Below are 24,970 nucleotides of genomic sequence, written 5' to 3'. Positions count from 1 at the left end.
AGTGTGAAAATGCTGGATCAAAGCCAGGGGCGGGGGATGCAAAACACTTCCGAGGGCAGCGGACTCGCAGCCTCCAGCCCYGCTGCCTGGAGGAGGAGGCAGTGGAGAGGACAGACCCACGTCTCTGCTCATGCGGAATCCCAGCCCCACGCCRGTGCTTGCAGGCCCGCAGCCGGTGGCACTTGTGTGGTGACACACAGGAGAGTCTCCAACACGAGGGCTTTCACTGGCTTTGGGCCAGCATCGCAGTCTTGCTGCCAGCRCTGCCACTGACTTCCGCACAGGTGAGTGAGGATGTGAGCGCYACTCGGTTCATCCTTTGTACCCTGCATTTGGTCCCTTGGTCCCCTTGGTCCCCTTGATTCAGCGAGGCTCGAATCAATGCAATGTCATATTTATCTCCCACTTTTAAGGGGCGGGAGGGATGGGAATGACCCAAAATCTAAAATAGGGCTTCTGTGACTTTCCAAATTCAAGTGCATTGGCTTTCTAATTTAAGATTTCTCTGTACATAATCTGACTTGTTCAGGTAAATGATTTCCTTGTTGATCCTGTCACACTGTGACTCCAGGAAGTGCTGCTTATGGGCACTAAAGAACTTCAGTCACCCTTCACAGTCAGCAAAAGGATTTCAGAGCTCTGACTTTTCCAGATGCTTGAAGTCCTACCAGACTTATCTCTTACTGTTAAAGACATTCAGAAATGTTTCTGCTCAGATCAGGTCTCCTAATTACATTTGGAGGTGGGAAAGGTTTAGGGTGGATTCAGTGGCTATTCCAGATATGAGACCAGGGCCTTTACAGGTCCCTTTTTGTGCTTTCCATCCAAAGCGGAAGGAGATGCCAGCCTCTGAATGTCTACTGATTTTTTTTCACCAAGGAATTGAAAACCCTGCTGACCTGCTGGGGTGACTCATAGTCGGCATAGCTTTTACAGCAAGAACTTCCTGGATTCTCTACTGTCCTTTTGTGACATTCTTGTGGAATTGCCCAAATACCCAGGCCCACACAGTTCTCAGGGAAGGCATGTTTGTAGTGTTGAAAGTAAATCATAAGAGGTAATAAAGGTCTATATTTGGGTAAGTGACAAAGATTTTCCAGGCTGTAGTGCTCTTGACTGATACAGGCATTGCAATTTTTGATATCACCTCACACAGATCTTCCTAACATCAACTGAAACTGGGGAGATTTAATGGTTCAATAATTCTCTTTAATTAGGTGAAGACCAGGGAGCCTTTACCTAGTGCATTCAATCAGCGAACTACAGAGCATCCCTACCCAAAGAAGGCACTGAGCGCTCTGCCTCCCTCATCCTTCAGTGAGATCCTACAAGGCCCTCCCTCTAAAAATTATGGAGCACACAACTCGGAGTCAATCGAGGGCATTACCTTCTTCAAGCACCAAGACACCAGATGACCTTGATGCCAAACTACACACTGCTGTGAAAAACAATGACATGGAAAATGTAAAGGAACTATTGGAGAAAGGGGCGAATGTGAATTCCAGAGCAGAAGCAGGCTGGACACCACTGCAGAGCGCYGTGCATATGGATGAGGACTTGGCCCTCTTTCTGCTGGAGAAGGGTGCTGATCTGCATGCCAGAAAAGACAACGGTGGCACTGCCTTTATTGAGGCAGCAATGGAGGGAAGCGTGAGGCTGCTGGAGCTGTTTCTTGCTCATGGGTCGGACATTAATGAGCACGATGACAATGGATTCACAGCTTTCATGGAGGCTGCGTGGTATGGGAAAGAGAGGGCCTTGAGATTCCTGCATAGCAAAGGGGCAGATGTGAATATGGGGAGAGTTGTATGTGAGGAAAGAAGGAAACTCAATAAAGGAGGCGCAACAGCCTTGATGGATGCTTGCAGGGAGGGCCACATGTCAGTTGTAAAAGCTCTGGTCCAAGACATGAAAGCTGATCTGAACATCTGTGACAACCAAGATAGAAATGCCTTAATACATGCCCTCRGGAAGAACAGTCAAAAGAAACCAGAGACATCTGTCTCTATAGCACTGTTCCTGCTTGCCTGTGGCATTGATGTGAAGAGCAGAGATGAAAACGGGAAAACTGCCCTCATCCTGGCTGCTGAAGTGGAGAGCTTAGATTTGGTGAAGGCTTTATTGGAGAAGGGTGAAATAGATATTGAYGATGCAGATAATGAAGGCAACACAGCACTGGTGGTAGCTGTAACTAACAATAATTACAGCATAGCAGAACTGCTGTGTGAAAAAGGAGCAAGGACTGATGTTGGGAACCTTATTGATATTGCAAATAGGAAACGTGCTTCGAATCTGACAAAGCTGCTTCTGAAGCACAAGGCCAAGTTTGTTCCGAAACCACCTACAGACTGGGAGCCCAAGAGCAAGCGCTGGAGGGACCACCTGAAAAAGCTTTATGAAATATATCGCCCCATGATTGGCAAACTAAAGATATTTCAATACATTTACTATAAGATTCAGAAAACTTCCCAAGGCAGCATCTACCTAGGGCTCTATGGTGACACAGAGGTGGCTGTAGCAATAGGCCACTACAGTGATGCAGAGTTTGACAAACAGAAAAGATTCTTTGAACAGTGTGGCAACAGCAAGCATCTAGTGAAGGTCTTTCAGCACGAGAAGGCAAAAGGCTTGGTCTATTTGTGCTTCCCTCTCTGGGAGCAAAACCTTGAAGAGTACTTGCAAGCATCAGAAGGGGGAATGGATTGCAAAGACATTCTGAAGATGATCTTCCAGGCAGTGAGCGAATTGCACTTGCTAGGATTTGCTCACCAGGATCTGTGTCCCAGCAAATTTTTGATAGGTTATCTTTTAATTCCTCAGTGTTCTCCTCTTTTTGTCCTACAGCTTGTTTTCYGCAGCTCTTGTTTTTGCCTACACCTTAGAGGAGAAGGCATCTCATAGCTGTCTGTAAAATAGATACGGAGATATATATGAAGATGTGCAGACATCTTTATGTGGAATAAGTGTTTGGCATTAGCTCTCATGTTTAAGTGTAGATGTGTTCCCAGAGAGACATGGAGCAGTGGATAGAACAACATTACCTGTCTCGCTAGGTCTGCCTTCCGTTCCAGGGCTTTACAGGTAGACCAACCTACCATAGATCCCTGCAGAGATTTGCAACCTCCTTTTAAAGAAGGAACCATCCAGAAATCGGTGACAGGCTCTATTCGGGTTCTATATTGTTTGTTAACAGTGTCTTATTTCCTCAGATTTAAATGGCAACATTTACTTGGAGGATTTTGATAATCGAAGATTGAAGTTGATTGAAGGCGAAAAGAAACTTGTAAACACAGACCTAGAGGTAACTTCCCCCTGAATCAATGTATGCTTCAAGTTTCTGGCCATTCCTGAGGGTTTTTTTTTTTTTTTCCCTTTGCAAATGCCAAGGGAAAGCTTTTTGCATCCTCAGCTAAAAAAAAAAACCCTTGGTTTTTGGGAAGGCCTTTAACGCAACAGACAGAAGAACGACAGTAGTGAGGATGTCTAACAGCAAGCCCTGTGAGTACAGTTATGGGGCCTGCTATGCCTGTCTTTGTCYACACAGATTTACAGATGTCTGTGTTCATGTATATTTTTGTGCTTGTGCATGCCAGTAGTCCTGTGTGTATTTACATAGGCACACATTTTATTTCGGAATATTAATTTCTTTCATTTTTCAAGAAGCTTCATATATCCCACCTAAGTAGCGATCTATTTCTTTGCAGGCCCTTAGCAAGCTCGTGGTCTATGTTATAAGAAAAGGTAAGAAACCATTTAAGAAAATCAGTACCAAGGATTTGGCTGCAAATTCCCCTGATTATGAGGAAGCCTTGGACCTTGTGAAAAGCTTGGCATTGCATGATGAACGAGGCTTGGAAAATTTTATTAAACATCCCTTTTTCTGGAGCAAACAGATGTAAGTCCTGGGAGTGCAAAGGAAAAGTTTGGAAAGGAAAATTTGCCTGTAACTGTGGAAATGATGTTCTGTTGCAGCTAATGAAGCTTCTGGTTCTACAGCAGGTTCAATTTCCTGAAGGATTTATGGAAAAAAATCAAAGATTCCCCCTACTATGAGAATATTTTTAAGGACTTGAAAACTCCTAAATGCKCTGATTACTGGCGGTGGACTAGGAAGGTAATCTTTTGTCTTTGTGTTTTTATGGGGATTATGGCATAGGGTACAAAGTATTTCACAAGCTCTTTCTAAAAAACATATCTGGATAGAGGAGCTCTGTGTGTATACAGATAATTGGGGAAAACAAGTCTAAGTCATGTAAGCAAAACAGCATCAATCTCTTCAGAGTGGTGTCAAGGGGACTTCCATTGACAGCAGTGAAGCAATTTCCTAAAATGCTTGGTAGACATAATTCTGAAGTGCAGCAGCCCTCCCGCGTGGCCAAGGCACCAAAGGTCCTTGCTGTTCGTGTTGGGAGGAGAGCATGGAGCGCAGGAGAGATGGTCTTGTCACCCTCACAACTGTCCGCAAAACAGCACTGAGCAGCAGCACAARGGAGAGGATGAAGAGAGCACATAGGTAGCACCTATGACCACATTGCCTTGAAGGACAAGTGCCAGAGGGCCTTGGTCATATTAGCAGTACTCTTGGCTGACATGGTCTACAAGGTAGAGACGCGGATGCCACCAATGAATATAAAAGTGCAAAGTCTGCATTAGCTATGTGATTCCTCCTATCAAAATAAGTGACAGTGCTTATGCATGTGCACTCTTATGCAAGTACAACTGCATCCACCTTGCCAGGAGGTGGATGAACTGGAAACCTTCAAACGGTGAGATCATCCTGGAATAATAAGCCTTCATGCTGATGTCTTGATCTTGGGGCAGTATCACAGCTTTCATGGCCCTTTCTAAACACTAAAGCAGTTGGACCAAGTCTCCTGTATCCTGTTTGCCTTCCAGACGTGTTAATTTACTGTACTATGAGGACAGTCTTAATATGAATGTCAAATCTTCTATCATCTACTATGAATGGCAAACCAAGGGAAAAAGAATTTCTTGGAACTAGTAGTCTTTATGGCAAATGTCCTGCAAAGCACTCTTCTGTTCATGTTGGTAAACGTTTGAAAGTCACAAGCTCTATGAAAGCTGGTCTCTTCATAGAGAGCAGCTGCGGTGAGTGAAAGATGATGAGCTATTTTCATGATATTTGAAAGGTAGAGAATAATCTGCAATTTTTGTTACAGATTGATGCAGAGGTCCTGGAAATCATGCAACATCCTGAAGATAGAACATTCATTTATTATAATGGAATCAAAAATCTGCTGAGGTTCATCAGAAACCTGGATGAGCACCCAAAAGAAAGGTGAACATTCACTTTCCTGTCCCTGCCATAGCTATGTTCTGGGGACATCTGTATATGTGAGTGTCACCAAATTTGACAGTAAAACCTTGTTCAAAAGGTGGTTTTTCCTTTTCTAGAAGAGAGCATAAAAAAAGTCCTCAAACCCCACAAGATTAGACTTCTTGAAGCAAAACCTGGTTCCCAGATTATCACTTATAGTTACACAGCCTTTAAGCAGAACATTAATGTCCAGGGAGTTGGTGAGGGCTTCATTTCTGTGCTCTTGCCTTTCCAGAGGAATCTCCCTGTGGTGTGGAGAGCTGTCTGACAGCTAATGCCAGGTTTTAACTCTACAGCAGTGCTGCGAATATTTCCCTCCTGGGCTACAGTTCTTGTTGCAGGCTGGTGTTTTCTGCCACAGCTCCAGGAAGGCTTCTAGATCACTTTTGGATATTTGTGCTATTGCTTATGTTGAGGCCTCCTTGTATACCTTGCTGTTATTTTCAAAGAGCTTCTGTGTACTGGGGTGCTTCGAGATACAGATCAGGAAGCACCGGTCCTGTTAAGAGATCAAAATTCTTATTCTCACCATTTGGGTAGGACTAGACTTCCAAATTGCTGCCTGATTCTCCTTTGCTTGCAACCTTATAGTCGTGGGGGCTTTCATGCAAGRTAGACTATCTCTAACCACATAGGAGTGGCAAAAGTGGCACAGTATTGCCAATTGGAGGTGACTTCCACCAAGGCTGGCAACCACCATGACTGTTCAGTGAAGATGCAGATGGAGCTGTGGGAAGAGCAGAGCTCAGGAAGGCATAGCAAAGATGCAACTCATGGGTTTCTGAAAACATTYCCATGTTGCAGAAAGGCCCTGGAGCAGCTTTCCTCTTCTGAAAGGAACTAGGACATTCTTGAACTTTCCCTTTTGGATAAGCTTTAAAAATCCATTTTGTTTCTGTTCCATTTCAGGATCAGCGAAATAATAGGGGATCATGTTGACTATTTCTCGAAGCTTTTTCCAGCACTGACCATTGATGTCTACAACTACTTACGCAAGCATTCTGAATTCCGTCACCTTGCAAATATTCAGGACCATTCTCTACTGTAATATGTGTTGTTGCCTCATGTACCTTAGCCGATCCAATCATCTCTGTCTCCTTTTACTCCTTGTTTCTTCAGCTGTGGAAGAGTTGAAGCAGGTATGGGCATGGAAGGAGTGTAAGGACGGACGGAGGATGGGAGCTTATGCTACTGAAGCATCTCTTTTTAAAAAATATTTAGTGTAATAACTATAGACTTTGGAAAGGAACTGAGCCGAGGAACTCAGCCCAGATCCTCCTTGTCTCTATCACTTGAGGTTTATCTGCCTCTGAGGTGGAGATAAAGGCCCTGGTTCTTATGGAGAGGAGGCACATGAGGGACAGAGCCCTCATCCATATATAAATTGGAGGCAGGAGAAGATCCCAGAAAGGGCTCCTTCCTTCTGTACAGGATAAGCTCAGCACAGGGTCTTCACATGGTAGGGTCTACAAGGCAGGGCTATACATGAAAATTAGCTATCCCCAAAACATGGGTGTAGGGGKATCACTGTCCTCAGTCACTGGCAGAGCTGGTGCCTGTACAACATTCATAGTTACTCAGCTTAGTGTTTTAATATTGGAAACTGGATGATACAGACCTATTTTTGATATGTAGCTAGAATCTTTTGACATTCAATGCATGGACCCATTTATCCTTGGGTTTGTTTCTCAGCTTACAGCTACCTTTTTTTCACTCCGAGTTGCACAGTGATTGTATGTCATTTATGGAATTTTTTTTCAAGACTTGACTGGATTTTTTTTTAATGGAATTGTAAACTTACTCCATTATAGAACTGAATTTGGAATAAACTTTTCTGGAAAATTGACTCAATACACTGAAGAGGTTTCCCATTCCCTCTGTATAGAAAAAGTCAGTGTCTTGCAGCAGTGTGAAATACCCAAGAGCCTGGGATTTCTGGCCTTGCTGTGGAGGTGCCTCTTGGTTGTTTAAGCAAGGTAGTGGATAGTCTTGTTACTGCTGAGTTGCTTCTGGCTGATAGGAGGTTTGAAGGGGTGGAGAAAGGTGTTCAGAAGGATTTGGGGAAGGGGAAGCCAGTTTGCACATCAATATGCAAAATGCAACAAAAACTTGTTTAGATTGTAGGTGAGGTGTTGTCAGAGAAAGCACATCCAGCAGAATGATAACACTGCAGGGGAAAACAGGCTGTAAAATATCCCAGCTTCACCATCTGACTCTTTCCTCCTCTTGCTTATTGCTATTTATATTTTCCCTTTCCCTGCTGCCCTGTTTCTTTCAGGGCGAGTGCTGCAGTAGCAGATGTGAGCAGTGCTGCTTCTGCCCTCCCTTGAGGAGAGGTGAGGCTTTAGGCTGGGCTTATTCACCCTTTGGTCAAATGTCATGTTCCTGTTTGCTTCGACCTTTGCATCATCTTGTATCTCTGCTGCTTAACTAAAGGCTTGTGACACGGCAGCCTGGAAAGGTTGCAGAAAGTGCTTCCTGAAGGCAGAGAAAGCCCATAGAGTAAGGTTTTAGGATGTTAGAGAAACCCTAAATTGGGGAATGATTAAATTCATGGAGGCTATTTGTCTCTCTGGGACAACCAGGGTGCTAGAAATAATTTCTGGGGAGGTTTTCATGATGCAGTCTCTTTGTTCACAGAGGAAAAAAAAATACTMTAAAAAAAAAGTTGGGATTTTTGATCCTCCAGAAGAAARATATTATTAGTATGCAAATAAGGAACATTAAATCTTTTTTCTTTTTCTGATTCAAAGGCACCCGATGTCCTTGTAGGACGTCTTCTAGGATTTGGAAGCAGGTAAACAGCTTAAGTTACAAACGGGAAAGTTTCCAAGTGAAGGAGTGATTAGAGATAGTTACAAGGAAGGGCAGAGCCCTCCCTTTCAGATGAGGTCCCAAGGGCACTTTGGGTTTCTGCAGCTTCCTGGTGGCTTGGCAAAGCCAGTCTGCCTCCATTGCACACAGGAAAACGATGATGTGTGGTATGATGTGGTTAGTGAATACAGATTTTAAAACATGCCAGAGCCCTCAAATCAGGCATTTTGACTGGTCTCTTGGAGGCTGTGACAAGACTGCCATGGTTTGGCTTCCCTCAGGACACCTCAGCAGTAAATAGGTGCAAGGGGACCCTCCCAGCCTTCCCACCTGCAGCAGATACTTGGCTTCTGTAGCAAGTCTGTGGCGGGTGATGAGCTGAGACTGGTGTGAGCTCCTTTCRTCTCATCTGCACTGGGGTCTCTGGCGGCGCTGGAGCTGCTCTAGCACACTTAACCCTTGCCATTGCCAAGCTATGCTGTGCACAGACTTTATCTAAAGGAGCAGCGAGGGTACAAAGGTCTGGCCCAGGGACAAGCAGCACAGAGACATGCTCCTGGAATATGGTTTTGAGGCACAGAGGGTTGTGGTAGCAGAGGATTTCTCAGGTGTGTTACTGAGGAAAATACTCATGCAATGGCAGTGTTGCTGCGGACATGGCCATTTCTCAGGTGCAAGGATGAGCTTCAGTGYATCCTGACTGACTTCAGTCCATAGCTGGTTTCCATATGTTTCTCTAGACCCTTTGAGCTTTTCCATGCCTGAGAGACATTCTTTTTTAGCAAACACCTTCCTCTGGGCTGCTCAGAGCTAAGCAGATGCAATATGAACTACTGAAGCTTCCCTAGATGTGTGTTGGTATTGAGGGCCCTAGTCCTTTGACTAATCATGTACATCACCATCCTCTCATCTCCTGTGAACAGAAGTGSTGGGTTATTGGCACCAGTTTTTAGAAGTCAGGATGCAATGTCGGATTATTTTTTTTTCTCCCCTTGTTTCCTCCTATCAACCACTTCACTGACTGGATTTGGTGTCACCCATGGTACAAGCTCAAGAGGGCAGYAGGGCAGAGATGTCTTTAGTTATATCCTTGGTTGTACATTGTGGGGGCTGGCCAGCATCCTGCACAGACCCATCCAATTGTGTTATATTTTTAGAGGAGAATCACTGTTCCTCTGCCTCCCAGTGCTTGTGGCCATGTGAGCTGCGCTTGCAGTTATCTGTCTGTGTTGCAGGAGAGGAGATGCAGACATGCCAGGCATTTCTGGAGACTTTAATTTGAAGCTGAGAAGAACAAAAGGTGCAAACTTCCCAACACAGAGTGAAGGAAGGGAACTGTGAAAGCCCAGCTCCCTTCCCTAGAGCAGGACTAGAGCAGGAGATTCTGGTTTCTGCAGCTACCCACCCTTCTGCTTCTTGGGCAGCTTCTTTTTCTTCTGAGCCTTTGGCAGCAGGACCTGGATCCCGTGCAGCAGCGTGAACTGGATGATGGGGCAGTTGTCTGGTGAGGAGAAGCAGCGGAACAGTAAGGTCAGTAAGGAGATGGTCCCAGAGTACCCGCTCCCATGCTCTGCTCTCCAAAGCAACGACGCCTTCAACTCCCTTGGACGAGGCAGAGGGCATGGGGTGAGTTCTCCCTATGGAATTAAATGGTATTTGGAGAGATGAGGACACGTGTGTACCCAGCTGCCTCACATGCATGGATGTGTTTCCAGCCCTGCACAGTTTTGTGCCCTTTGGGATGGCTTCTCCCATGAGCAGCACTGGGCCCATATGYGTTAAATGCGGGATTTGGGTGATGCATCCAATCTCAGCAGTGAGCAGTCACTCCGCTTAGCATCATAAGGCCACAAATGGTGCCACAGTGACACCTGGCGACCAGCTGGAAGATGAAGTCCAGTGTGGCATCCAGTTAACTCTGTGGGGACCGCTCTCCCAGGCAAGAAGAGCAGGGCCATGGCCAGCTCTGTACAAAGAACCAGCCTCCAGCATAAGACAAAAGCAAGATATGGGCAATAAGATGTCTTTTCTGGAGCTGATAGATATTTTCTCCAGCATTTTTAATGCCTTACAAAGACAGYATAGTAACATAACCAATTTTGCCTAGATGAAAAGTAAGATTCTTAGATAAAGCTTTTTTGTCCAGGAAAATTTTCCAAGCGAATAGTGGTGCATGCATCAGTGCAGTCAGAAGCAACAGTTATTTTTTGGATTGCTTGTCGATTGGGTTTGCTTCTGGTGGAAATAGAGATGCTGAATTGGGGTAGGCGTGCAACTCCCGCAGCAGAAATAAGAGATCTGAGAGATTACACACGCCTTTCTGCGTAKTAGTCCAGAAGAAACTAATTAAGAATACAAGATATTAGGTAGAATGATAGCACTTAATACCACTTTCTTCGTACTTTTTTTTTCTCCAACTTAACATTCCTTAGTATGTTGAAAGTAAACAACCGGATAAGGAGAGGAAAATTCTTTTTCTTCAGATATTAGCGTCTCTTCTAACCAGTACATGTAGGATCTGCCAATTTACTCTCTAGTGAGCAGTCACTTCAAATCTAAAGTCACTTCAAATCTAAAGTCACTTCAAATCTAAAGAAACCTCTTCTCCTTCTAGCTGCTCGAAGCATCCCTGAAGTAATGCTGCTAAGCCTGACATTCCCCATTCTGACTAGCCTCTTCTTTTTCTGATCCATCTAATTCACAATCCGAAATATTGCTTGGCTACATTTCTGGTTTAGAGCATGAGTATTTTTAACTTGATTTTTAAAGTAAACAAGGGTTATGCAATTGTTCTTTGCTCATGAATTCTGCGCACTCACTTCCCCAATCTCCAAGGAAATATCTGAACCTATTGGGCAATTTTTGCCTGCCTTTGGCAGGATGGAATGTTTCCAAAGATGCTCCGTTCTCCACCAGACCTGTACCACATATAATCTCAAAGCTGTGTGAGGCTGCAGAGCACATGTCATGTTGCTTGGTCAGACAGTTGGCCAAAGTCRTGTTAGGGGGTGTGTTTAGAGGATTTCAGTGAAAATTCCTAACAGACCAAACTGGGGAAGGTAAGCTCAGGTATATTCCAACTCAATGGCTTATGTGGCTCTTCTCTGTGAACTGCTTCCCCCCATTTCCTTTCTTTGTGGAAACAGTCCCTAGACAGGAGTACTAGAACAACAGCTGGCTCATCAAGACTATCTCCTACAAGCAGTTTCTGCTGCATGAAAGAAACACCAAGCACAAACGAAGAAATAAAGCTGCTTCCAGCACTGGAAAGAGTTTAGCTCTTATAAGGGGATCCACAGCTRGAGTTTTTGTGGAGTTTGGATTCCAATAACTTTTGTGGGACTCCAGAAACTTAGGCCTGGAAAGCTCTGCTTTGGAAGGCCAAGACTGAGAACACAAATGCGGTGTAGGGGGAATGGGCACTCAGGTTACCTGTACTCTGGATGACAGATGATTTGGGGAAGGTTTTTTTAATGGGCGAAGAGCTTGGTGTTCTTTTTTTCTGGGAGACCCGAAAGCCTTTCATTGCCTTCCTGATGCAGAACCTGCGTAAGAAATACTAAAGTCAACGCCAGCAAAACTCTAAGCAGACACCTACAGCTGAGCTCCTCACRAGCATCTGATCTGCACCTACATTGTGTCCGAATATGCCGCCAGACGGAGAGGCTGGCACTCCCACAACCCCTGCCACTTCTATAAGGTGGGAGAGGTACCTTTTCCAGAAGTGCATCAGGATGGGGAAGATGACAACTGCAGCTCCATAGTACAGGTTGCGGTCCAGTATCTCCTTGGAAGATAAACTCCAGATTAACTCTTTCTGTGCTTCGGAAATGTTCACCTGGGCATGGAACAGACCTCACTTAACCAAAGCAGTTTATGGCACCCCCGGGACCCCAGATGTAGGTTGTTCTTCCTGACTGCATTGCATTTCAGGAGTGTCTAAGAGGAGACCTGATATGCTGATTTTCCCGAATAAAAGGGCTCATCCTGTGCTGCCCTTTCCAAAGGAAACTTGGCAGAGCCATGGCTATACCATGGCATGCACTGTGGTAAGTGGTGGCTGCAGTGGGGAAGGGGAAGAGGATCATGGTTCATCTGTGGATCAAAAGGAATGAATTGTAGTGCAGGACTTGCCCTGCTCTGGCTTAGCTCTGGCTGCTCTCTTGCAAGGAGGTGAACTTGCTCTTTCTGCACCCATACATTTGCTCTGACTTAGTCTGCATTAAGTGTCAGAGCGGGTCTTGAGGTGGATGAGTTCCCTTCCCATAGAGTCCAGGCAGAAATCTCTAGTCCTTAGAGCACGTCCTGAATCTTCAGAGTATGTGTGACTAGGGCAGATTCAAACCTCTGCCCAGTTCCTCTTTCCCCACGTCTGCTGGCAGCTGCTCTGCAATGTTTTTGAGCAATGAACAGAGAGCAGCCTCCAGATTTCCTGGGTGGGTCCCAGCTTCTTACCCGCAGTTTAGGCGGAATGTCGGAGTCCAGGAAAACATTGCTGATGATGGTGACTTTATTTTTGAGAAAGGCAACTGCCTGATTTTGGTGCTTGCTGCAGTCTGCTATAGCTTTAGCTGCATCAGCCAGCTTGAAAAACCTGTGAAAAAATGCTCTTACTGCTAGGTTAGAGTGGTGAGCTTGCTTAGTTCAGTGTTTACTGGTTCAGAAAAAAGCAATTCATGAAATGTGGGACAGTTCAACAGGGGGGATGAAAACCACTTCCCTCTTCTATCACCCTCCCAGGCATAGCATTTGCCTATGGGATGTAATGTTTGCTCATCTTCAGGAAGGGAAGAGAATTCAAATCCAATCTCATGCTCATAGCTGAGTGCAAAAACTGCTAAACTCTTGTGCATTGGCCACAGCTTGCTTGTAAAAGCTTGCCACAGGACCAGAAGTGGTCAAAGGAGAAATGCCAAAATCCRCACGTCAAGAAAGGCTTAAGTAAGACATTAGATTGCTTGGGCCTGTTAAATTAGAGATGCTGTTAAGATACACAAACAGAAAGTCTTTCTGGTTGAACTAGAGGTCTCTTCAGGGCTATAGGGCAGGTGAACTCAAGCAAGTTAGATATAGATACCTAGGAGGRTGAGATTTTGATCATTTCTTATGCTGCAGGGTGATATTCAGATACAAGCCTTGCACAGAGGTGCTAATAGGGGTATAGGTGTGGCAGTGCAGACCTTAGTGTGTGCTAATGAATCACTGATCTGGGCTTTATCTCCTGCCATGGGACAGGCACTACCTGAAGGACAGGTTTGGGTTCCTGAGCCAAGGGAGACTTGGTAGCGCCTGATAAACCAGCAGAAGGTTTATCTTCTTGTTAAGAAGGACTTACTTGTCAATCTCCAGATAGAAGTGGAGGTCATTGACGAGGAAGTTGACAGTAATGAGACGGTTCTTAAAGAGACGACGTTTYACTAGTATCATGTCCTTGTCCTCTGGGATGTTGGCAGAGGTCGGGTGCAAGCAGCAATTGCCCGTGGTGCTGCTGTTCTGCGTCCCATTGATGGGCAAGTCTGAGAGGGGAGAAGAGCTGCTGTCCTGCTTCGTCCAGCACAGGGTTTGAAGTCAACTGGGCATTTGATTCTGAGGAATACTGATTTATTTTCTCATCCCATTTGTGCTTGCTTTTTCTACTTGCAAATAATTTCTTGAGGCTATCTCTACCTAGGAGGACTTCACACCCGCTGAGGTGCTCTATGTTCCCTGTTTTCAAGGAGGATGACCACAATAGATACACAAAGTCTGCCTAGGGTATTGGATAGACTATATCCTGCCTCCAACAGAGGCCACAAGCAGATAACTTGGGAAATGGAAAGGGAAGATATCTGTTACTTCTTCCATATACAATACCCTCTGATTCCCAAAAGTTTTATACCTATATTCTTGAGATAGTTGGGGTTTCTGTTTATCTAGCAGCTTTAATAGATTTCTCTTATACCAGCTTTTCCAGTCTTCTCTTAAACCTGCATAACATTTTGGGATCTATATTCTTTTGCAAATTACTCATAGGCCAGCTATCTCCTTTCATTTATTTGAAGCCTGTCTCACTGTAGCTTCACTTAGAGAGTCCTAGTTCTTGGGGAAGGGATGCAAATTGCTGCACATGTAGTACAGTGTGATGTGCAAGGGATGTGCGATGTGCGAGGATTGCACGGACTTAGGGAAATGAGGGGCAGGAGGACTGGCTCTAGCACCAGAAAGCAGCTGCAGTGCATGAATGTGTATACGTGTGATGTGAGAAATTCTGGGTGACATCTCCCGACTCCTGTGCCAAAGCATTGGTGTCCCTGGAGTGCCTAGAAGAGGTTGGCCACTTCTTTTCTAAGCTAGCGTTGGATGCTAGCACAGGGTCAGCCTAAACACCCACCTGCAGAACTACTCACCTATGAGAGAAAACCCCATTTTGTACCTCTTCTGCACCCTCTTTTGCATTCTCTGCTCACTTGGAGCAGATTCCTGCACAACAATATCAGTCTCTCCGAGACACCTGCTTTTCTGTTTCTCTATATGCCACCAGCAGAGGACATGGGGAGGAGAGATGAGTGATGGGCTTCCTCTGTTTACCTTTCCTAAGCTCAGGGCTGCCTTGGGGAAGGAGCAGAGTGGGGTGGCAGGAGTCTAGACATACTTTCCTTCCGATTTCGTACTTCCTTCCGGAGAAAGTCCTCAAATTCCTCACGGATTCTGTCATTTTTTATATCCCTCCGGAACTTGCAGATGCTCTTGACGCAGCTGCGAATGGCTTCCCAGGCCTTCCTCTGTGGAGATGCACACAGCCTGCATGAGCCCAAACCAGAGCCCAGGCCCTGCAGAGCTGGGGCACGATCGGTGGAGATGCAGCCTGCTCCCAGGGAGAGGGGGACTATGGTAAAGCCCTTCCTTCTCAGACTTGCTCCCATGAACTCCAACACCAGAGGTCAGTCCTGTGAGGGGGATTTGTAACCCAGCCACCAGCTTTGTGTTTTGGTATTGCTGGGTTTCCCTCAGGGCTTCCGGATTCTTGAGTTTCACAGCAGATATTGTGAATCAATTGGCAAGTCTTGAAGGAATCTAGTCACTTTTGTGCTTAGCAGCACTCCAGTCCTACACCAGAGCTCACAGGACTAAACATTATCTGTCTTTTTGCAACCCTCCAGGTGTCTAAGAGATTCTCCACACACCCTCCATTTAAGTGACTGACACTTGATTGACAACATCATCTTTCCTGCCTGGACAATAGCCCCAGCCTTCCGGGAGAGAGTCTTTCCTTACCAGCTCGTGTCTCTTGAAGTTCCTCATCCCATGCCGCAAAGGAACATGAGACTCGTGGGTATTGTCTGGGGGGAAGAGGTCCTGGTAGTCCATAAACCTGCCAGATAGGGGATCAGAGAAAACGTGAACAGCAGCCAGAAACACCAGCGGGACAGCGACTTTGGAAGTTGGTGAAAGGGCAGCTATGGCAGGGAACGGCCGAATCTCCAGACTTATGTGGTTTGAGGTGCCCCAGGATTTCTGCTCATGGAGGAGGCTTGGGATTGGGTTCCTTCCTTTAACCGCTGCTATTGCAGGCAGCATGTTTGGAAATATTCATCCTGCTTATCTGTAGCATGTCCCCTCCTCCAGCCCAGGACCCTGACACACAATGGCCAGGTTGGTCCTTAAGGGACAAAACCTGCTGCCCTTGAACAGGTAAATCCATCATCAGCTTCAATGGCAGGTACAGTAGTGTGAGAACCTGGCTCTGATCTGGCTGACACTTAACATGGTTCTAGGCAACATTCACTGCCTGTCACTTAGGGGGTCCTATAGGAAGAATGTGTTTGTTGGTCCCAGGGCAATCTAGGAACCTGTCTTGGGCAGGCCAAGCCAGGTGCTCACCATCGTTCTTCCATTGCTTTCTGGACAAAGGTCTGTGCTGTGATCAGCATGGCTGCGCTGACTACTTTGGCCTCCCTTACTTCTCCGATGATAGAAGCATAGCAGTCCAGCAGCTCCTCTGAAAGAGATGAGTAGTCACAGCCTCCCTGATGCTGCCACGAGAAAAAAAAGTCTTCCTATTTTTACGTCTGCAAGTAGTACCCTGCCCTGGCTCTGCCTGCTCTATCTGCTCTTTGCTGAACTTGGCTGTGTCATCCTTCTCCTTTCTACACCACGCTAATTGCACACTTCAGGAGGAGTGAAGCATCTAAAAGAGCATTTACAGGAGACAAGGCAGCTATTYCTACCACTGCAGAAATTTCAGCTTGCACTGCTTGAAAGACACTGTTGGAAGAATTAGACAGGCTTCCTAGAAATATAAGCGGCAGTGGGAGGTCTCGGCAAACGTGTACTCCATGGGACAGGGAAGGGAGGATTGGCAGGTACCTGAATCCCGTTCAGGGAAAAATGGACCCCAGCATGAGCAGAGTAAAGCACAGGAGGTAGGGTGCATACCAGCTGGGGTTTTGGCATGGAAGTAGAGTTTGACAGTGTTTTTAATGAGGATGCGCTGCTTCTGGGGGTTGGTCTCTGCGACCAACTTTTCCACAGCCAGCCAGAAGCGCAGTGGTCCATCTGTGTTGTTCTCCTTGAGGAAACTCCTGAAGAACTCCAAATGGGCAGGGTTGCGCAGTACCTCCATGAAGTGCCTAAAGGGGAGAATACACTGGGAGAAAATGCTCTCCGTGCTGCCAGTGCCCTGGGAAATAGCCAGGACTGACCTGTAGGCCTGTTTTTCCAGTGAAATACTCCTGAACATGACAGACATGTGTGTTCTTGTCTGGTACTAGCAAAGGCACTCACAGAAAATAGTAAAGACCTGTGTTACAAAATACCACACCTGGGTCTTACAGTTGGCTTCTCTAATACGACAACAGTGGTCTTCGGTGCATTTACTTTGGTTCTGCTCACAGGAAAAATCCTCTTCTTTCCATGTTTGAGGTGAAAAGCTGTTGGCACAGAACARATGACCACCTCCTCAGATCACCGCCAGAGATTGCACAAAACTGTTCTCATGGAAGAGGCTCCCCAAAGTCCAGGCTGTCTTCAGAGCCACCATGCTGATGTCTGCACGGTGAAGCCAGCTCAGGAGATGCTGGATGCTGTGGGAATTCTCTGCCTCTCTTTCGATTTCCTCAGTGCCTGCTTCAGAAAAGTCCTACCCTTCCCACCCTCTCTGGCTGGATTTACATCTTGAAGGACATGCCTTTCAAGAGTGGCTGGACCTCTCTCCTTCTGGAGACATTCTACCAACAGATGGGATGCAAGTGGGGAATTTCCCTSCTTGTCCCTCTCTCCTGAGGGTGTGCTGGAATACCTTCAAGTTGAGCCCATCCAAAGGCTCCAATTAGGAGCCCATCCTGGTTGTAGCTTTCCAAGACTCAACTCACCGAGTGATGGAAATTTTAGGCAGAAAAGCTTGTAATTCTCACTTAGCAGATCCATAGCCAGCAAGGGATTCTTAACAGCCAGCTCATCGAGTGTCATCTTCTGGAAATCTGTATAAGATAAAGGAGAGTAGAAGGGATGGGCCAATGTTTATTCCTCCTGCCTAAGCCCATCAGCACTTACTCGGAGTGCTATATTGTAATTACTGCTCACCCTTTCTTTTCCCCTTCTCTTTCCTATTCCCATTATTTATTAAAAACACTGCATTTCTCAGATATGACCAGAACTGACCCTACAAATTACCCAAAAGTTGCTACAGGTGGCAGCAGTCACTCTCTCTGCACTAGCAGACATCCAGAAATTTGATGTCAGGAAGATAATGGGGAAAACAAAACTGAAGTTTTACAGCAATGTGGTCAGCCCTAGGAGTCCCTGGAGCAGGTCAGGATGTGGACGAATGGTGACAACGGATGTTTCTGGCTTTGASTTTCATTCGCTTTGCTGTAGTTTATTTGACCTACTAACCAGGACTGGTGCAGAGACACCATATACTGCTTCTGATGCTGGAGAWCTCGGTCCCCAGGTCATTACCAAAGCTTGGATTACAGCTCATGGCTGCCAGATACTCTGTCCCAGACTGCTCCATGTTTCCCATTWACTGCCAATAAAACAGCCATGCACCAAAACTTCTATGTTAGTGACACTGGCTAATATTGTTTCATGAACTTATGCGTTGTCTGCCTGAGTCAGTCACAGCCCCAGCAGACATGGGGGGAGCTCAGATGCTCTTCTTACCAATTCTGCACACTGGAGGTTCCAGTTCCACCTGAATCGAGCCCCCTTTCCGGAGGTCCTGAGTGGCAACTAGTTGCCAGTGCTCAGAGGAGAGATTTTCCAAGTCCCTCATGCCATACAGTGCTTGGCTCAGCTTCAAGGATTCATTTATCCGCTTGACTAGGAGGATATGTCCATCTTTTCCAGCAGTGTGTTCTTGTGTCTTGCGCATCAGGAAACTGTTCTGTGGAGACTATGGCAAGAAGAGCAGAGGCTGATTACGCAGAGATGCACCCCATCTGAGGAACCACTCTGGCACTGCACTTGATAGCCTACCTGTATTTTGGGTGCCCTTTATATCACAGAAAAAAAACTCAAGCCTGAGCRTTTTCAGGGATCTCTAGTGCTAAGAGAGGCAGGCAGAGTTGAGGTGGTAGCCTCTTATGCCCTTTGAATTGGCTGCTTTCCCTGCAATGGGCTCTGGCCCTGGGGGGATCCCTCTCCTTCCTTGCTCCAGGCAGGCTCTGCTGCTGAGACCCTCCTGCAGGTTTTGGCCCTTCACCACTGGTGAGCACTTGGCACGACTCACCAAGCAGCGAGGTAAGAGCCACCGTTTTCTGACCGAGTTACATGCTGCTGAGAGCAAGCACCAAAAATAGCCCTGCTAAGCCCCTGAGCAGTTCCACTGCCATCAGAGCAGCGAAACCCACCATGAGCTTGGCCTAGGGCAAGGTGCCCTGCAGGCAGCATGGCCTCAGCACCTGCTGAAGTGCTAATTGCACTCCCAGACCCGATCTGTGCTCTGAGCAGCAATTTCCGTGCTAAGGGATGCTTAAAACCCTGGGCAGCTAATTAGCTTACAGCCAGGGGAATTTAGCAAAGCGGGGTCAGGAGCTGACAGATGCAAAGTGGCATTTCTGAAAGCGCTTATTTCTCACTRATTGAGATGCCTAGATCTCTCCCTAAGCCAGGTCTTTGGGCACTGACCCTGCCTAAYGCTGCTGTTTGTTTGGTGTGCAGATAGTATCTGCAGTGAGCAGAGCTGCCCTAGGAGGTTCTTCAGGGGCCCTGAGTGGGTGGGATGCCCTGGGGTTTCTGCATGTGAGGAGGTTTTGTGGTGCAAGGGTAGCATCTGGGTTGTTAAGAAGCATGAAACTGGATTTCTAGTGCTGGGAAGGGAGGTAGTTTGGAAGATGAGTACTTGCGTGACTGTTTCCTTAAACCTCTCCTTTACAATGTGGAAAAAACATGTGGAAAAGTTGAGTGAGATGGAATCACAGGCCAAAACGCTGTGTGCCCTCGTTCCTCCAGCACTGCTTCTCGGACYGGGCAGTACGCATGTGCGTCTGTCCATGAGTCAGACTTACAGCAGTATTTACTGTAGCCAAGGGAAAAAGGGGCCGAGTTTCTTCCCAGAAGTGTTCTGCTTCTAAGACTGTTATGATCCTGTGACACGGGACTGCGGTTGCTGAGCTATCGGAAGTTGTGTTGGAGGAACGTTGCTCCAGGGAGCTGGGAAAGGTTTACCCTTGCATGGCTCTCGTCTCCTTTTGAGATTCCAGTGGTTCCTGGGAATCCCTCTGCCCCCCACCATGTCCCCTTTACCATAAACCGAAGGAATGTCTCATCATCCTCAGCCAGAAATTCGTCGTAGAAGAACTTGAGCACCTGAGGAGGAGGAGGAGGAGGCAAGGTGGGTGATCAGGAGTGCAGCATGAGGCTGAGATGGGGCTCCTGCAGCCCCATTTCCCTCCTGCRGAACGGGGCTCTTCAGAGCTGCCCACCCGCCCAGGGAGGTGAAAAACAGGGATACACCTCCACCTGAGCACTGCCACTCTGTACCTTGCAAATCTCCTCCTGAGCTTTGAATATCCAGGGAGTGACCTCTCCAGAAGGCAGGCGGTCCTGCAAGTTCCTGAGGGTCCTCATCTCCAGCGGAAGAGGCTGAACGGAGCCTTTGTCCAGGTAAGTCTTGCGTATTCTCACCCCTATCAAATGGCGCAGCAGGAAACTACCYTCACCACTACAACCCAGCACCACACACAGGAAGTCCTCGAGGTCATGCCACAGGTCCAGGAGACAGACCTCCACGGACCGTTTCCTGCGCTTCAGGAACTCCCTGAAGGGCTGTCCTGCACAAGCTTCAGCACTCAGTGTCCATGCAAGGAAGCTTAAGGAGGAAGAGGCCTTGACCGGCCTTTTCAGGGCCAGTAGGGATGGCAGCCGGACAACTGGGGTAGAGAAACACATGTTGGAGAGCAATTGCTCTTCACCGAGCTCTTCCAGTTGAAGGAAGTACTCTGTAGTGGGGCAAAACCTTTTGGGAGAGATTTCTCCTCTGTGGACTCCAAAGGTCGTGTTTGAAGCATGATCAGACTGCTGAGAAATCAGTTCTGGAGTATCTTCATCCAGGTATGATTTCTCCATGTCTGATCCAAACATACTCCTGCCTGGCCCTGGCTTTCTTTGTAATCGCTCCTCAAAACTCATTTCTTGACTCAAAAACACCTCCTGGGTGCCTCTTTCTTCTTTGGTGAGAGTCCAGATCTCCTCTTTGGCCTTCTTGCTGCAGTAGGGTCCTGATGAAGCCTGGCTCTTTTTAATATGCATTATAAACAGTTCATTAAAAGAGCCAGTGGGCTCCTGTGAGTCAGCCTGTAATCGCTCCCGATACTCCTGCAGAAGAGGCCAGCATGATTCCTCCTTCTCCATGCTCAGCTTGCAGTGAATGAAGAAGTTAGGGAGCCAGTAATTCTGAATCTTAAGCAGGGCCAGTGTCTGCATCTTGCTCAGGGTCTCCCTCCCGGTGCTGGTGGGCTGCGTGCGCCAGTCTGCKCTTTCCTGCACTGAAATGGACACAGAGGAACATGCATGGACCCATCCAGACCTGTTCGTGCCACTGGAGCTCCCCAACCAAGCTGTATGGGTGATGACACCTCACTTCTGCAAGGGAGCTGTAGGAAACTTAGGAGCAGCCAGAATAAGGTCAGAACCACTGGAAAGGCACAGCTCACCACTGGCTCTGATGCTTCTTACCGATGGGTGTCCTGCAGAGGGTGAGAACTTTGGAGCCTTCCCGCAGGTGCGTGGCCTTCAGCGCGTGCAGCAAGGACAGGTAGAGCTTCCTCTGTGTYGCATTTGACTTATCGAGCCCCAGGATCCTTTCAGTCATGAGCCAGAATTTAGTTAGCTCTTCCCCTGTGGATCAGAAAGACAGAGTGAGGTGGTGAGAGGGAGTGCCTGGAAGCCTTGCTGATTAGGAAAGTATCCTGTGTTTTAAAGCACAGGGAAGGAAGCTGAGGGAGCAATGCAGAGAAGAACCAGGGCAGYCTTGCTGTACGTGAGTGGCAGCTCTGCTGTTGGTTTGTCTTCCAGAGCAGTGTTCAAGGTAGCATTTTCTCACGTCTCACCAGTGCTTACCCAGCCCACCAGCTCTGTGCTTGTGTCCCGCTGGGGCGGCCACCAGCAGCTGCCCCGTGCCCACCTGCCAGTCCTTGGACAAAGGCTCGGAAGCGCCACATGCCCCGGCTCCCGCTGATGCACTTTTCGAGCAGCCACTGGTCAGCGCTCTGCCAGTTCAGCAGCTTTGCTGTGGAAGAGAGAGTGCAAAGCACGGTGTCACACGGGTGCACACGGGGACAGCCCCTGGGCAAGTCCTCCAGCCTCACCAGCATTCTYTGGTGCCCCCAGCACAGCCTCCACTGCTGGAGGGAGCAGTGCTATAAGCCAGGAGCCCAGGGAGACAAGTGGAAATGGCAGTTTTGGACAGGGTTGTGGTTATAAGGTACAGTGGGACCTGCTCATGCCCGTGATAACTTGCCCAGCTACTCCATCCTGCCTCTTCCCCTTGCAAATTTCCATCTGTTTTGTCTGCACTTGGGACTCCCTCTGAGACACCTTCATCCTCATGGTAAATCCAGCTGAAGAAGCAGCAGCAATGTATCCAGAAAAAGCAATGGAGCAAGCCTTTGGGCCTTGATAAATTTCTTCTTTTCCTGAAATGACTTGCTGAGTCTAAGCCTTTGCATAATACTGTAGCTCAATACAAAGCATGTAACCATGCTTGAGTTTCAGCAAGGACTTTCAGGGCTAAGTCTCTGAGTATGAGTCAGGGTTTCTGTTTGTGGGACAGCCCATAGGGTAGGTCAGCAGGGTGTTTTGCCAGCATTGGGCATACCTTAACAAGAGGGACACAATCCAGGGAAGCGCTGGAGCTGTGGGTACCTTGCCTGCCAGCAAACTGAAAAAGCCATAAACCCAGCTTCCCACCGGTAAATACCATCTGATAGTACCATGTATGGACTTCAAGTACTGAAAAGATGAGCTGAATTTGAGCTGAAATCCTGTTCTACTCATGAAGAGATTGGAGGGGACTGCAGCAAATGTGCAGGGCCACAGTCTTCCAGCCCCGCCGAGCAGCACGGCCGCCCCGTGGCTCCCATTTCCTCAGCGCCGCTATGACTCACCTGCCTCCTCCGACCGAACGAAACCGAGGAGCTTCTGGCAGAGGACGAAGTGGAGGCACAAGCTGGATCTGCAGAAGTGAGGCAGCCGGTGCTTCTCCAACCAAGCCAGCAAGCCCGGAAGGCTGGGATCCTGCGTGGCACCCCGAGGGGAGGAAGAGGAGGCTGTGAGAAAGGAGCCATCTCTTGCCCAAGGATTAGGGGGGTGAGTAATGGGCTCGTGCCACGGCGGGAAGCAGGTAGGCAAGGTGCCCTGTTGCTAAACAGTAGTGCAAGACGTCCCCTGCACTGGAGAAAGATGGGCATGTTAGAGCTGTTGCTTCTGCCACATGCCCRTGAGGCTGGATTGCTGCCTCTCCCCTCTCCTGCCTCCTTCCTCATCCCTCCTCTCTCCCCGCAGGATCCCTGCCCCGCAAAACGGGTATCTTCTCACCAGGTAGCTCGGTAGCTCTGGCCAGAGGTCCCACTGGCCAGTGCCGCTGATGTAAATGGGTGTCTGGCCAAAAATCTGTGCCAAAAGAAAAGAGAAGAACTGAAAGAGATGAAGGTTGCCAGGGGAGCCTAGATTCCAGCTGCTCTAGCTAGTCCCCTGTGAGGAAAAGGGCATCGTCTTCCCCTTTTTGACTTTTTAGACCCCTGCTACCTCTTGCAAGCTGAGTGTCTCTGATTCTTCTGGTTTACCAGCCTCAAAGTGGTGTATTCCCTTATTTCCTGGGGCCTGTAACTTTCCTCTTCATGGAAGCCTGAAAATCTACCTGAGAAAAGTTCAGAAAGGTCCTGGGCTTTATTGTGAGTAGGAAACTTACAGGGAGGTTCAGAAATGTGTTGAAGAAGTCGACGAACACATCATCTTGCAGCAGAGCCCCCATGTTCGTAGAGGCTATGGTTGCTAGGGGAGGAAGAGAAAATTACCTGGGGTCTGTTGCCAGGCATGACAAAACATGTGAACGAGAAGAACAGTTTTGAGAGGCTGGAATAGCTTTAGAAGACACGTGGTGTGGGTTTGTGCTCTGCATGCAAGGGAATTGGATCTGAGGCAGCCCCTGAAATGCTTTTGCTCAGACTGCCTCAGCTCCAGGCTTTGCTCCACTGTAAGCCAGAGGGTGCCCAAGAGGATTATTTAGAAAATGTAAAGCCATTCTCTCGGAGAAACATCAGTGGGACAGCATAAATAAGGCACTGTGGCTGGGAGGAGATGGAGCTGTGCTCCAGAGCCCAGGAGCAAGCGTGAGGAGGAAATGGTTGCTGTGCTTTGATGCAGCTACTCTAGCCCCTCTCTCTTGGTGTGCTGATATCCTGAAAGCTCCTCTTCAAGTGGCACTAAGCTCCTACAAACCACCACACATTACTAGGCTGGAGGCAGGCTGTGGTTCTGGTTACAGTGACAGTGACTCGCTGAAGACAACCTGTCTACTCAGGATCCCAAAGTCAGCATTAGTAGTACCCAAGACTTTCCATATTAGTAGTACCCAAGACTTCCCATTATCCTGTGAAGTTTGGTTCATTACTGAGTGATGGGGTGAAAGGGAGCTGATGGGCATGCCAAGGCTGCAGACTACTGGTGGAAGGATGACTTGAACCTTGAAGATATCTATTTTGGTGAAGGCACAGAGCACAGCTGTGTCATTGACAGGACGTAGCTTTCCAAACCTAGGACTTGACTTTTCCCTGCTGGGATGGGCTAGGAGAAGTCAAAATGTCCAGAAAAGGTAACTCACCGGTGGCTGTCATGTTGCTGTGCCCAAGGGACCGGCCTTCAGAGAGCATGTTCTAGAGCGCAGTTCTGCTTTGTGACATGCTTGTCCCACTGCTGCCACGCTCCGTGGAGGCACAGCATCCTGGTCCCTTCCTCTCCGCAGCGCACGCTTGGCTGTCCTTCCGGTGGGTYCTCAATTAAATGTCTCATCTCTTTAACTACCAGACCTTAGCATGCTTAGGCAGTCCCAAATGATGGCTTTTCTTCAACACATAATGATTTGGGCAACCTTCTGTGTCTTCAAATCAGGTTCTTGGTGACACCTTGTGATGGTGTGTAGTTAGCGTCAGTGTGTTTGCTTAGGTGAAGACCAAAGTTTCCCAGGAGACACTTTTGTCCAGTGTGCCCTGGACAAGAGAAACCCTAGTTCCCTCTTGGGTTGTCCTGATTCAGCTTGTCTGGGACCAAGAGCCCTAACCTTAGGGAGTCCAGCAGGAAGAGGGGAAAAGAACAGCATCTTTCCCTTTCAATCAGTGA

General features: G+C 47.6%; 2 protein-coding genes across 3 annotated transcripts; one reads left to right on the top strand and one right to left on the bottom strand.

Annotated features, from left to right (window-relative positions):
• The first annotated feature begins 230 nt into the window (after positions 1-230).
• RNASEL (ribonuclease L) lies at positions 231-7,081 on the top strand. Of its 2 annotated transcripts, XM_026042947.1 has the most exons (7): positions 231-284; positions 1,218-2,800; positions 3,210-3,301; positions 3,705-3,895; positions 3,997-4,114; positions 5,181-5,299; positions 6,248-7,081. In XM_026042947.1, exons 2-7 carry the CDS (start codon positions 1,351-1,353, stop codon positions 6,384-6,386), a joined length of 2,109 nt encoding a protein of 702 aa, XP_025898732.1. In that variant the 5' UTR covers positions 231-284; positions 1,218-1,350; the 3' UTR covers positions 6,387-7,081. The 2 variants fall into 2 exon arrangements, with proteins under 2 accessions (XP_025898732.1, XP_025898733.1); XM_026042948.1 differs by lacking the exon at positions 231-284 and having other exon boundaries at positions 1,086-2,800.
• A 2,468-nt stretch (positions 7,082-9,549) lies between these two features.
• RGSL1 (regulator of G protein signaling like 1) lies at positions 9,550-24,468 on the bottom strand. Its single transcript, XM_026042936.1, has 20 exons — positions 24,456-24,468; positions 23,544-23,626; positions 23,171-23,245; positions 22,741-22,870; positions 21,759-21,863; positions 21,311-21,472; positions 20,117-21,120; positions 19,880-19,942; positions 18,296-18,527; positions 17,503-17,610; positions 16,953-17,061; positions 16,568-16,761; positions 16,013-16,130; positions 15,407-15,503; positions 14,784-14,913; positions 13,488-13,668; positions 12,608-12,746; positions 11,866-11,990; positions 11,585-11,697; positions 9,550-9,653 (listed from the first exon to the last, which is right to left on the bottom strand). The coding sequence occupies exons 1-20, from the start codon at positions 24,466-24,468 to the stop codon at positions 9,550-9,552; spliced, it is 3,285 nt and encodes a 1,094-aa protein (XP_025898721.1).
• Positions 24,469-24,970: the final 502 nt, after the last annotated feature.

The sequence above is a fragment of the Nothoprocta perdicaria genome, unplaced genomic scaffold, assembly GCF_003342845.1.
Source record: "Nothoprocta perdicaria isolate Ctin4 unplaced genomic scaffold, notPer1 scaffold_318, whole genome shotgun sequence".
NCBI classification, from domain to species: Eukaryota; Metazoa; Chordata; class Aves; order Tinamiformes; family Tinamidae; genus Nothoprocta; species Nothoprocta perdicaria.
This window is presented reverse-complemented; position numbering and strand designations above follow the sequence as displayed.